Source organism: Polypterus senegalus, chromosome 5 (genome assembly GCF_016835505.1).
Source record: "Polypterus senegalus isolate Bchr_013 chromosome 5, ASM1683550v1, whole genome shotgun sequence".
NCBI classification, from domain to species: domain Eukaryota; kingdom Metazoa; phylum Chordata; class Cladistia; order Polypteriformes; family Polypteridae; genus Polypterus; species Polypterus senegalus.
The window spans coordinates 20,781,989-20,796,470 of record NC_053158.1 but is presented as its reverse complement, the minus strand read 5'-3'; the positions used below and the strand labels follow the sequence as shown (position 1 = coordinate 20,796,470).

Below are 14,482 nucleotides of genomic sequence, written 5' to 3'. Positions count from 1 at the left end.
AGGAAGGCCAGTGCGGGAGTGAGCGAGCAGGAATAGTAAGCTTGTGAGTGTCAAGACAGACAGCTGGGAGGAGAGCCACTGGAAAGAGTGTTTGGCCGACATTCGGGGGCAGTAAGAAGCGGTTGCTTCAGCTGAGCAGTTCAGAGGAGCTGGAGTGACCAGAAGTGTGGACAACTCGCAGCGGAAGTCAAGGAGGCTTGGGAGGGATATCCCCAGTGTGGGCACCCTGGTCACTGGGGACCCGAATATCCGTTCAGTGAGGGAGTTGTACGCAGTCAGGCAATGGAAGTCAACCAGACCAGAAAAAGGTCAGCTGCACCAGCGGACAGGGTGACTGCTCTGCTGCTAGGCCCGTATGGGAGAAGCAGGGGAGCCGCCAATGTAAAGGAGAAGGCACCGGGTTTTTTTAAAAAGGGACTATTTCCAGCCTATTGGTTTATAACCTGGTTTAATTGGTTGTATTTTATTGGCTTTTAACCTCACCTTTCACCTCATTTTATGGATTATTCATTTATGGATGTTTTGAAGCACTACACTTTCTTTTTGCACACTGTTTGGTTTTTGTTTTTAATAAAAGCACTTGATCTTTGCACCTTCCCCTCGCTCCATGTGTGATTTGTCCTCATCTGCCAGCTCATTCGGTTACGTTATCGATGGTGTCGGGTTCAAGAAGCTCCCAAAACTGAGAAGAGGGAGCATGGAGCAGGACCTGCACCATCACATAAATCCCAATACCCCAGTGCAGCGATGGGGACACTGTGCTGTAAAAATGGTGGCGTCCATCAAATGAGACTTAAAACCGAGGTGCTGATTCTCTGTGGTCATAAAAGATCCCTGAGCATCCTTTGTAAAGAGTAGGGTGTATCCCGATATCCTGGCTAAATTGCCCACCACGGCCTGGTCATTCTGGCCCCCTAACCACCCCCTGGCTTTCTCTCTCACCACTTCACCACCTAACAGCTAATGTGTGGTGAGTGTACTGGCACAATTGTCGCATCATGCAGGTGGATGCTGCACATTAGTGGTTGAAGTGGCTTCCCACTCACTGAAGTACTTGAGTAGTGAGAAAAGTGCTATCTAAATAAATAAATTATTATTATTATTATTATTTAATCATCTTGATTTTTTTTTGGTTTTGCAATACATTTGTTTATGATCTGGACAAGGATGTCTCTGAGATGGCAAAATGTACTCTTTATGCAGCATCTATAAAAAATGTTTACCCCCATAGAAGTTTTCACATTTTATTACTATATGACATTGAATCACAGGGGATTTAATGTAGATGTTTAGACATTAATCCACAGAAAAATACTCTTTAATGAGTATGAGAAAACAGATCTCTGCATAGTGGTATACATTAGTTAATACTATAAATCACAAAATAGTTGATTGCCTAACCATTCAGCTCCTTTAACATGACATACCTAAACCATCACCAGTGCAGCCAGTTTTTAGAAATTATAGAATTAGTTCAGTGGAGCTCACCTATATGTAGTCAGAGCTTTGCTGTTGACTACTATATACAGAAAATGCACCTGAAACGGGAAGGTCCAACTTGTGCTAAGTCAGCGGAGTGGCCTCACCTAAGCAATGAAGTCAAAAGGACATTTTGAGCAACTCCATGAAAAGGCAATTAAAAACCACATGTCAGTGTTTGGAGACAAGATCATTTCCAAGCTGTGAATTTGCCTTGAGCAGTCCGTCCACAAAAATGGAATGATCAAGTGAGGGATGCCAACAAAAGGCCTGTGAAAACTCTTAAGGAGTTACAAGCCACAACGGATTAGGTTAAAGAGACTGTAAAAACAACAACTGCTGCACTGGGTGCTTCACTAGTCACAGCCTTATGGAAGATTTGCAGAGAGCAAAGACACACATGATGTATCAGCTATGGTTTGCTAGAAGGCACATGAGGGACTCTGAAGTCGGCTGGAAGAAGGCGTGCTGATCTGAGGAGACCAAAATTGAGCTTTTTCATTGTCAGTATGAAAACTATTTTTGGCATAAGCCAAACACTTCACATTGTCAAAAACACAGCATCCCCACCGTGAAGCATAGTGGTGGCAGCATCATGCTGGGGAGATGCTTTCTGCAGCAGGTTGTGGAAAGCATGTGATGCTAAAATGAATCCTGGAGGAAAACGTAATGCAGTCTGCGGAAACCTGTGTCTTGGGAGAAGATTTGTTTTCCAGGAAGAGAATGACCCTAGGCATGAAGCCAAAGCTACACAGAACTGGCTTCAAATCAACAATGTTAATGTCCTGGAATGGCTGAGTCAGATTTCAGTGGCTATAATTATTAAGAATCTCAGAACAAGAAAATTGCCATAACTAGCTCAAAAATCTCAGAGTGACGCAAATTTGGTCGTACACTTAGAAGTAGGAGTAAAAACATTTTATTTTGGTATTTGGTACACTGTAATAAATCAATTTTCCTGAGTTGGGAAACTTCACCAAGATTTTGGAGAGCTTGTGAGCTCTCTTAACTCGCTAGGAGCAACCAGAAGATGGTGTTTAGGCAAAGATTGGCACCACACATTCTGGGAAAGGTGGGATGGTTTGAAAACACTGGACAACAATTCACTGGTAAAAAGATATCGATTTGACAAAAATGGAATAATATTTGTAACAAATCTTGTATGTCATGTGATCGCTCCATCTAAGTGAAGAAACCAAGCACTGTCAACAGAAAATGTCGATAATGTTATGTTGAAAAAGGCAGCCTTACAATAGCAGTGATTTGGGTATTTCACAGCCGGTTTTGCACCCTTACAACATACAAGGTAATATGCAGATTTACACATTTTCTCACGTGAAGGAATGTTAAAGAAAGATGCATTTATGCAAATTGTTGGTTTTCTTGGAGTTGGCGGTGTAATTGATGATATTCTCATTAAGATCATTGGCATACGTGTGGATTATGCATATGGATGTAAACTGTTTACAAGCCAGGAAAGGTTCAATAAGTCAGGGGGAGACACTCACAGAGAGCCTCACAGAAAATAAGAGGAGGCTCACAGAGAGAGGAACAGACACATCATGTGACTCTGGAAGACAATTGGGAGCCTTGGAAAACTGAGTGTTGGAACAGTCATGGTTAGTTTCAGTAACTGTTACTTTATGAAGCGTTTTCCAAGGCCATAACAGCAGGTGATTCTTCTGAAAGTACTTCTGTGGATCATTCATTGTTAAATAAACGCGTCTGCTACCAGGCCTTAGTCTTATTCAGTGTGTGTCTAAGTCTTTTCATCTTATTAAAATATAATTCTTGATATTGATTGCGAAGAAGCGACAATGTTGTGCAACTTTGTTCAATATTCTACCTTACTATGTTTTCCTTACTCTTCTTTTTCTTTTCTTCCTCCTTCTACTTTAAATATTACTATTATTATTACTGTCTTTGTTGTGAAGCCCTAGTATCAGAAAACTATGAAACTTTATCATGATTTCTAAGAAAATTACAAAGTGCCTTCATGAGTGCCATTTTGTAGCTTAAGGTGTAGTAAAATTCTGACATCATTCATTCTCAAATATAATCTCCTACTTCTCACTGGGAATGGGTGTAAGACACTTCATAACCACTTCTCACGTCCTACTCTTTGGTAGGACGAATTCTGTTCTTAGTCAGACTTTTAGTGCAATATCTAGGAGTAATTCTGAGGTGCTTGATAAATACAGGCACAGATCTCAATGTAATTCAGAATTTCTGGCTCGACTTGAATAAAGCTGTTCACACACCATCATCATGTCCTGACAGAGCTTGGGCAGCTTTGCAGAGAAGAATGAGAGAAAGAGAGAACTGTGCACACAGACTCAAGGCTGTCATGGCTGCCAAAGTGAATCTACTAAATATTTAATTAAATGGGTTGAATATTTATGCACTCAATTAGTTTGTGTTTTATATTTGTAACTAATGTAGACCACTTTGACATCAAAAAGTGTTTTCCCTATTGATCTGTGTCAAATATTCTAATTAAATCCTCTGTGATTCAATGTTATATAATAACTGGAGGGCTCCGCCCACTTCTCACTTTGCTCACTCACCCCCGGGTTTGGTTATCTGAATATACAATTTAAAGAGATTGTTATTTTCATGGGAATTGTTACATACTCTTTCGATTCTATGTTGCATCGCTTCTCCGTGATCATAAATATACACCTAACCAAACTGTGGTTTCTTCGAAATTAAACTTGTCGTAGCTTTAATTGTTGCGGGACCTCAGATTCTCATAGCATATGGTCCATTATTGTGTAAATCTTTGTTTTGAGCATTTAATGATGAAGATTATTATAAACTCAAATTTTTTGCCTGTAGTGTTTGTGGATTTCACTTTCACCAAACAACAAATCTTTTAATTCTTGCAGATACGGCTCTTCATTGGGAGGCAACCACTACTTTACCCTGATGGTAACATGAATTAGATGATCTACAAGTCTCCGACTTAAACTTTAAAGCCTAACAATATCTAAATACTTCTGACATATCACTCATGTCTATATATTTGATCTCTTTTTGCTGCTCCATTATCCATTGATACTTTCGAATTTTACTACTTTCATAATCTGTAACTTGCTCTGCATGTTTATCGCGCTGTGTTTTTTGAGCCGTTCTAAATCCACTGCTTTCATAATTTCTAACCTGCTCTTCATGTGCATTACGCCAAATGTTTTTTTAAGTTTTTATGAAGTCTTTTATTTCTAACCCCGATTGGAACTACAAGGTTTTCAAATCCACTTGGTCCGGGCTGATAACTTTCCTTATTTTCAGAACTTGCACATAGCTGTTCTTTCTTCTTCGCTTAGTCATTGACATGCCATCTACTGGGCTGAGCTGGGAGCACATGAAGTGGGTCTGCCAAAAGTATTCCAACAACTGAGATGTTAGATGCCCATGATCTTGTTTTAAATTGTTTGTAAGAAGGGCATGACATGCAAAAGTGACCATCTCACGGGTCTTACTTTCAAAGGTTGTAATGTCTAGTCTTGCGGGATATCAAAGTGTCTTTCCGAAAAGACCCAAGATTATTTTTTATATTATTTTATTATAATCGACAGATAAAATGTGAAACTGTCCAAGGCAATGAATACTTTTTGTAGGAACTATAGTGATTAAGACTTTTTCCATTTTGATTTTCTTGGTGTTTTATTCCCACATAGTCTACTTTCTCCAGATTATGACTTTGTTTGGTGTGTATTAATTTCTATACAAATCCAACTTTAAACTTATCTGTGTTGTGCTCATGGGTGCTAACACTAGTAACAACATTAATGTAACTAATAAGCAAGAAAAAGCTTGACTGTGGAAAGAATCACATTACTTCATAGCTCTTCCATGGAATGAACACCTACATCGTATGAATAAATGGAAGCCTATCAATTAATGAGTAGTGTACCACCCTGGGCCTCAATACGTTTCTCAGGTGGCAAAGGACTATCAGGGGAGTCAGGAATTCCTGGAAACCCCGGCCACAAAAAGCAGCTCCTGAAAGTGTGGACAGAAGTGAGCAGACAGAAAGAACACTTGCAGAAGCACTGCTGATAAAGTCCTTCGGCCTGGATGAGTGTCCAATGGCAAGTCTCTGGTTGACCCCTGGCCTTGAGTCAGCTCATGGATTTGGAGGATAGTGTGGCATATGGATTGCCACTGACCCTGGCTAAGTGGTGTGTATGCACAATCACTGGGAAAAAAGCAGCTGGGACTGCATGTAGCCACAGAATATGTGTGCGGTAGAGAGATGTGGATGATAAAAATGACAGCAGATCCGGCTGCTGAAGAAACCAACAGCTCTTTGCAGGGGAAACTACCACCAGACTAAGGCTACCTCCACACTACTACATTTTCATTTTAAAACAACCTTCATCACCTTCCTTCCTAGTGTTTTCACACTGTATATGAAAGTGTCTCCGTCCACACTAAAACGACTGAAAACGTATATGATGTCGACATTTGTCTACACTCTGCATGCGTTTGTCAGAGTAAAGATCTTTAAAGTAGTGGTAATGCTGCCAGAAATCGGATTTATCACAAAACCTTGTGTAGCATTCAGTCTACAAAATGCTGTTTAGATGCAAACAGGTAAATAACACAACAAGCGCTATGGCGTCTGTGCCTGCTATGTTGGAATATCGTTTTCTTCCATGAAGATGGACCAATCAGGGAATGAAATGTTGTAATGTGCAAGATCCAATCAGGGAAGGCCTACTTAATAAGCACGAGAAAATCACAGCAGAATTAGAGGCTGTGTTTTTAAAAGACTTTGTTAGGACCCATTCACAATGCAATAGTAAGCCGACGTTTTCAAAAGTAGACAGCTCTGGAGAGCATTTTCAGAAGTCTCTGGTTTTTGACAGCTAAAAAGTGTGGACAAAAGGTAAAAATAGTCAAATGTCTGTGTTTTTGTGCTGTTTTTGTAGCCTAAGTCCATTCCTCTGTGCCTCTTAACTCTCTGTGTCTTTATAGCTCATTAATGAGTATTGATGCCATTCACTAAATCACTGATAACCAACCTCTTGAGCCACCTAAATGCTGATCAGGGTACTGCAGTAGTAGCAAAACATTTGTGTGGGACTAACAGGAGCTAATTATTTATTTATTCATTTGTGTTTTTTTTTATGACGAGCACATAAAGAGAGGGTTCATCAGTGGAAGACAGGCCTTCCTGTTGCATGGTAGCCACAACAATCACTTCCTAAATATAATGTTCTTAAAAACATTTAGATTTTATTCAACAAACAAACCAAGGTGCAAATACTCAATTAAAATATTACTTTGCTATGTTGTAAAAAGGTAAATGACAAAATTGCATGTTTAACTCTGCAATTTGTTTAGTATTTAATATAATTTCCCTTTTCATACGCATATAAATATATATTGAATAAGAATATTTTATTATATTTCATTGCCGTGTACTCACCCGACAAACAAATATGTTATATTATAGTAACAGGGCAAGTTTTTCATTTATATTAAAAAATATATTGTACTTGTACAAAACAGTTTATAAAATGTAGTCCTTTGATGATACTTTTCCATGCACTATGTCAGTTATTCTCAAACTTGCCACTACTTCTATGGTCCAGCATGCATTTAATTTTGAAGAGAACGGACACTTTCTTTGGCATGGCAGCAATTTTAAAAATCTGCTTTGAATGAAACTCAACTTTAAATGGAAAAATGGAAGAAATCAAAGTAAACAGAGTTGCAATTTCAAAAAAAAAAAAGAAAGAAAGAAACACAGATATGTCTGGGTACAGAAGGTCCCATGTAATATAGTCTTCATCAAAAATCAATTGATACTGACCGCTGAACTGCTTTATCGTGTCTCGACAGCCTATGACTGGTGGTGGGCACCTCTTCGATTTCATCCAGGTCGCATCCATCCGCTGCATCCTGCGAATAGCTGTGCTTCATCACCAGAATGCTCCTTCGGTTTGTAGGTGGTATTAAAGGTCTTACTGGTGGCGGCTGGATCTCAGTTAATATTGCAGCATCTCGTGTGCTGAGGTTACTTCGACTGCCTTTCGTGCTAGACATCTGTGATCCACAGTGATGGTCATGAATACATTTTGAAGAAGACCGTCTTAATTTATGGTAGTTCTCAAAGTCATCCGCAATGTCCACCAAATCAGCAGAGGCCCCAGTGCCCCTGAGAGTGCAGAGTTCATAGTGAGGGGGCTCAAATACCTCCTGAAATACAGTTTGGTCAAAATCTTCTTTCCTCTGAATGAATTTTTTGCGTGGCTGTTTAATCTGGACGATGACGGATACAATAAGGAGGATGATCACAATGCAAGAGGTAACCCCTATTATAGTCCCGCTGGTATTGGTGAGGTTGTCCAACAGGTTAGCTTTTCTCTTTTCTGTATAACAAAATGATACAGCCACAGTCACAAAGTTTGTTTATGATATTTGAATAAGACAAAATTCAATAACTTAAAAATAAAAGTTAAAAATGTAAGAACAAAAAGGATTTAAAACTATCATCATTGGATTTAGTGGGGTCAGACTCAGATAGATAGATAGATAGATAGATAGATAGATAGATAGATAGATAGATAGATAGATAGATAGATAGATAGATAGATAGATAGATAATTCTTATTTCTTAATTATTTAAGGCCCTCCAGCGAATGGGGAGCCACTTCATCCACCACTAATGTGCAGCATCCACCTGGATGATGCAATGGCAGCCATTTTTGAGGTAGTATGCGCACCACAAATTAGATGTTAGGTGGTAAAATGGTGATAGAGATAGCCAATTAGAAACAGGGATGATTAGGGGGCCAGAATGACCAGGCTGTAGTGGGTAATTTACCCAGGACATTGGGATACAACCTTTTCTTTACAAAGAATGCCCAGGGATTTATTATGACCGCTGAGAGTTACGGCCTTGGTTTTATGTCTCATCTGAAGGATGATACCATTTTTACAGCACATTATCCCTATTGCTGCACTGGAACATTGGGATCTGCATACAGAGCACAGGGTAAACGTCCCAGGCTGGCCTCACCAACTCCTCTTCCAGCAGCAACCCAAGCTTGTACTGGTTGGGCCTGAACAGGCTTAGCTTTAGGTGGATGACGTCTTCTGAAGTACATGAGGTATGGCTGCTGGAGATGATAGATAGATAGATAGATAGATAGATAGATAGATAGATAGATAGATAGATAGATAGATAATATGAAATGTACTAAATGATAGATAGATAGATAGATAGATAGATAGATAGATAGATAGATAGATAGATAGATAGATAGATAGATAGATAGATAGAATGAATCAGGTTTATCTGTTTTACATAGAATACCATACCTGAGACAGGCTCAGGGTTAATACCAAGGAAGTTAAAAACTGTTATAAGTTTAAACTACCTATGTACAAAAAATGCTGAATTAATTTAAAAAAACTGGACAACAAAAGCTTTTGACTTGCTTTGGTCTTCTTTATTTTTGCTCAATAAATAAATCAAGTCTTTAAATATTAAATTTAAAAGTAAACTTTAGAAATAATTCATTATAGGTAGTAAACACATTTGTACTAGAAGATTATTATTATTATTATTACCTTTGCAGTGGTTCTCATCCCATGGGTACACACAGTTCTGAATTCCGTTGCACACCAAAGTGTTATTAATGCACATGTTACTGTGACAAAAGAAGGTGTCTGCTTCACAGGGTGCTGGAAAAGAAAATACGGTCAAAATGCTGTGATTTTATAGGCACACAAACCCAAAAAGAAACATGTTACATCAGAGTAATTCTGAACATAATTAGTAAACAACATCAGGACAATTCTCAAACGACTTGTAGAGAACAACTTCAAATGCAGCAGAAGTAAAGCCTGTTCCATAATTACACCCACACTGGCAGACGATGTTCTCATCAGCACTATGTTCAAATATAGTTTGTATTTCATAGTATTTTTATAGCATTTATTGATTTTGTGTCTTGAATAGCAAAACATATCTTATGTACTATCCTAGACTGACCACTAAGTTAAAACAATGATGACAAATTGTGACCAATTAATGGTTACTACTTGCTGTTTTTTAAATAGTTGCACAGTATTCTGAATGCCCTTTCTACTCTGTCTGACTCTGTTAGCATGGTGGTGCCATAAGTCGGCATACTTGCTTGGAGCACTGAAAATAACATCTTTAACATGCAATCAGCTCCCATGATCCTTTTGTCTATTTCCTGCTCACGAAGAATTTTTGCAGATGATCTACAGTATCTTCAAGCAGGTGTCTGTGTACCAAGATAGACTAACTAGACCAAAAGTCAAAGCCAGAATGCAAAAGTGAAGTCATAATTGAAAAGAAAAGCAGAACTCCTAAATCTATGGCTGCTTTAACACTATCACTCTGATATGAGCTGATTCTGATTTTTTCACATATTTGACATTTTGAAATCGGAAACAGGTCGCTTTCGCATGTAGTAATTTCCGATAATTCCTAACTTGATCTGACCTGATTTTCACTCAAAGTTGTCATCTTTTAGAACGTTAGAACAATCTAGATAAGAACAGTTCATTCAGCCAGTCCTATCCAGTTAATTCTTCTAAAACAACATTAAGTCCTACTGTCTACCACACTACTTGCTCACTTATTCCAGGTGTCTATGCTTCTTTGTGTAAAGAACAATTTCCTACTGTTTGTGTGAAATTTACCCTTAACAAGGTCTCAATCCAGTGGACTAATTCCCTTCATGATTTTAAACACTTCAGTCGTGTCACCTCTTAATCTTCTTTTGCTTAAACTGTAAAGGCTCAGATCTTTTAATCTTTCCTCACAATTCAACCCCTGTAGCCTTGAAATCAGTCTAGTCGCTCTTCTCTGGACCTTTTCTAGTGCTGCTATGTTCTTTTTGTGGCCTGGAGACCAAAACTGCACCCAGTACTCCAGATGAGGCCTCACCAGTGTGTTATAAAGCTTGAGCAGAACCTCCTTGGACTTGTACTCCACACACCGTGCTATATAACCTGACATTCTGTTAGCCTTCTTAATGGCTTCTGAACACTGTCTGACATTTGATGGTGTTGAGTCCATTTTTGAGAATATGAAACTTATTAAAAGAAGAGAGAGATCTGGGAAAAACCATCTGCACATACATTATGTTTTTGTCTCATTTGAAGGTTTTCCAGCCATTGGGAATTATCAAAGCACTTAACACTACAGTCCTGTGACTCTGGACTCCACTCTTATGGTGTATATGCAGTATTATTCTTTTCTGAATGGAGGTGGAGAAAATTACAGCAGAAGTGGCATATAATGCCACAGCCCTCCTTCATTGGCTCAACATATTTGGAAAACAATCTATTTCAAAAATGTAAAAAACTGAAGAGCATCGTTAGAAAAAAAAAACACAGAAATCCATGTTTGTATCTTGTGTTGCCTCATTACAATGGATGTGCAGCGCAAACTTTTCATGTGAAATGAATCTCTACATATAAAAGGCAAAGCCCTCACTGACTCATCACTATTCTCGCACTTTCCATATAGGTGGGAACCTGAAATTTCATGTGCTCATTCCTTGCAGTGTACTTACAAAAGTTAGGTATGTTTCATGTCCTATTGCAACACCCATAGGGGGGAAATGGATGGACCCCCAAAACTGTATATATACAGTAGATAGGGGAAAATCCTCCTCACTATTTCTGTGACTTCCAATATACATAGGAAGCCCAAATTTTCCATGCTCATCCTTTAAACTGTACTTATAAACTTTAAGTGTTAATGTTTCATTTCGCGCCGTGACCTGTAACGATCTTTGAAAATAACGTCTTCTGTTTGGCGGTTCTCACCATTATGCTGTAATGAACTTTCGGAACTGACCTCTCCTTTTGGTGGTTTCATTCCTTATTTCCTTTAACAGATGATTTATTTCATGGCAGAGACGCACAAAGGCCGCCCCTGGTCCCCCTTCCTTTTTCTGTGAACCTACCACGTGGTTGGCTCGCTACCTATATACATTTACGACATTGCACGCTCATGTGCCTCCTCACTCGCTTCCTTACTTTCCTCAGCTGTTTGTCATGCTCACTGCTCTCTTCTTCTTTACCCCACTGCTTCAAGCCTGTTATTGTCACCTTCCTTCACATCTTCCTGCTGGTGACTCCTTCCTTTTCGTTACAATCATCAAATTCACTCTCAATACTAAAATAAGCCTATGACAATTACATTGGCAATCATGTTATGTTATTTTTAAAATGTTCCAGAACCCCCCGCGATAGATGAAAATCCGCGAAGTAGAAACCACATGTTTGTATGGTTATTTTTATATATTTTAAGCCCTTATAAACTCTCCCACACTGTTAACATTATTAGAGCCCTCTGGAAATGAAATAACACCCTTTAGTCAAAAGTTTAAACTGTGCTCCATGACAAGACAGAGATGACAGTTCTTTCTCACAATTAAAAGAACGCAAACATATCTTCCTCTTCAAAGAATGCGTGTCAGGAGCAGAGAATGTCAGAGAAAGAGAGAGAGCGAGAGAAAAGCAAACAATCAAAAAATCAATACGTGCTTTTGGGCTTTTAAGTATGCCGAAGCACCGCGATAAAGCAGCATTTTTTAGAGGAGCGTCCGTATCCTCTGTGCAAACAGCCCCTCCGTCAGGCGCAGAGAATGTCAGAGAGGGTGAGAGAGAGAGAGAAAAGCAAACAATCAAGCACCGCGCGGGAAGCATATCGTATATCATTGAGGAGTTTTAGTTAATATGTAATACATGCTCTGATTGGGTAGCTTCTAAGCCATCCGCCAATAGCGTCCCTTGTATGAAATCAACTGGGCAAACAAACTGAGGAAACATATACCATAAATTAAAAGATCCATTGTCCGCAGAAATCCGCGAACCAACGAAAGATCTGTGATATATATTTAGATATGCTTACATTTAAAATCTGCGATGGAGTGAAGTCGCGAAAGTCGAAGTGCGATATAGCGAGAGATCACTGTACTATAAACAACACAGGCAGAAAATCAGGTTTCTTCACCAAATCTAATTCGATCAGCGAGGTCTGGTAGTGTAATCTCTGCATTAATTGTTTTTCCTGTCCCTATCTAACGCTAATCAAGTTGTTTCTTTTGATTTAGTTTTAAAAAAACAGAACCAACGCTGAGATAATAAGTAGCTGTGTGTCACCATTTTAGATAGGCAGGATGTGATGATATAACTTTTAACACGACTTTTGAGCAACAATATGGCAGTTAACAATAAGAATATTATAATATGGCAGCACTTGTGGCAAAACAGCTATCCAAAATGTCACTGCAGTGACGTTACTATCATTAAATAAACCAGTGGGTATACCAGTACAAATGTCTTCAATGTGAAATGAATTAAACAAGAGGGGTTACATGCAAGGATTCATCACACTAAACCTCTTACAGCATTTTGCAACTTCTGGCATTTACAGCTCCAGAGGACTGATAAAACTTTAACCCAAGATCTCGGTTATTCTTTCCTTTCACCTATCTGCCCTGCTTATCTTGGTTATGACTATCAACAATCCGGGATCAAGAGGCTCCCGGGAAGAGCAGGAAGTGTGGTACTGACCCGGACCGTCAGAGTAATAAAAATCAAATACTGAAATCTTTCATTTCTAGATGTATTCAGCTCAGTATTAGAGATCAGGTATTCCCTTGTCTTCACTGAATCCTGAAATGAGAGACAACTTTCTTTACTTTTATGCCAGTTTAGTTTCTGTATTGTCTTGTTGCCAATGCATTTCTACTGGTCTGAACAGAATACTAAATAAACTGTGTTTCTCTATTTTCACAATGGAAGGCTGCTGCCTATTTGTCACATCTCACTGAGTGCACTCTGTGTCTATTATTAAATGTGGTTTGCAGTAAAGATGACCTGGCAGCACAAGTGACATTCTGGCATAATCGTTTTTACAAGTTAACTGGTTGCAGTGATGATAAAGCCTCACAATGAGTGACAAACAAAGCTCTGTAGGCCTCTTTTTTACTTCTGCCATGTAAGAAATAATATGCCAGCAAAAACTAATTAAACCTTAAGTTCCCTTACCATCCTCAAGCATTTAATATCCTTTTAGAATTGTTTATGTCACAATCACAAGATTCAGGCAAACTCATTATTGTTTTTAAGTATTGCTTTTAAATATAACTTAAAAAAAAAGATTTTTTTTATTCATGCAGTTCAGCATTTGTACATAAAGGTCCTTACTATACAGTGCCTATAAGTCCCTTGGAGGTTTTCACATTTTTTTATAATACAACATTGAATCACAGTGGATTTAATTTGCCTTTTTTACACTGATCAACAGAAAAAGACTCTTTAATCTAAAATTGAAATCAGGTTTTTGAAAAGTGGTCTAAATGATTTTCAGATATAAAACAGTAAATTTGATAACCAATGTATTCATCTCTTCTAACATTACATCCCTGGTGAAGCCAATTGGTTATAAACGTCACATCATTAACTCAATGGGGGTCACCGGTCTGGAATTTCAATTGCCTGCAGTATAAATGCCTCTGTACGTGGAGAGGCCAACTTATGGTGTGTCACTATGGTGGCCTGACCTACTCAATGAAGACAAAAAGAAAACATGTGCACCCACCCTGTACCCGCACCCGCACCTGCACCTGCACCTGCACCCACCCTGTGCCAGCACCAAGCAACACTGTGACAAGGGGATTGAAAAGTGCAAGTCAGGGAATGGAGGCAAGATAATATCCAAGTCATTGAATATCCCATGGAGTCCAGTTAAAGTAGGAGTCCTCCATTATGGTCCTGGAGAGCCACAGGTTTTTATTCCAGCCAGTTTCCTAATTAGAACTTAGTCCTTGCTGATAATGAAACTTGCTATATGCCTTGTTAGTGTTTTTATTTAAAGACAAATTTTAGTGACGTTGTAGATCAGAAGTCCTCAATTACAGTCCTGAAGGTCTTCAGTCGCTGCAGGTTTTTACTTCAACCACTTTCTTAATTAGAACCCATTTATTTATTCCTA

General features: G+C 38.8%; 1 protein-coding gene across 3 annotated transcripts in view; it reads right to left on the bottom strand.

Annotated features, from left to right (window-relative positions):
• neto1l (neuropilin (NRP) and tolloid (TLL)-like 1, like) overlaps positions 1 to 14,482 on the bottom strand; it is a 407,478-nt gene that overhangs the window by 41,851 nt on the left and 351,145 nt on the right. For all 3 annotated transcript variants that reach the window (XM_039754358.1, XM_039754359.1, XM_039754360.1), the window contains exons 8-9: positions 9,067 to 9,180; positions 7,304 to 7,862 (exon numbers count right to left, since the gene is read on the bottom strand). In XM_039754358.1, coding sequence (XP_039610292.1) covers positions 7,304 to 7,862; positions 9,067 to 9,180 — 673 coding nt within the window. The remainder of the gene's footprint in view (positions 1 to 7,303; positions 7,863 to 9,066; positions 9,181 to 14,482) is intronic.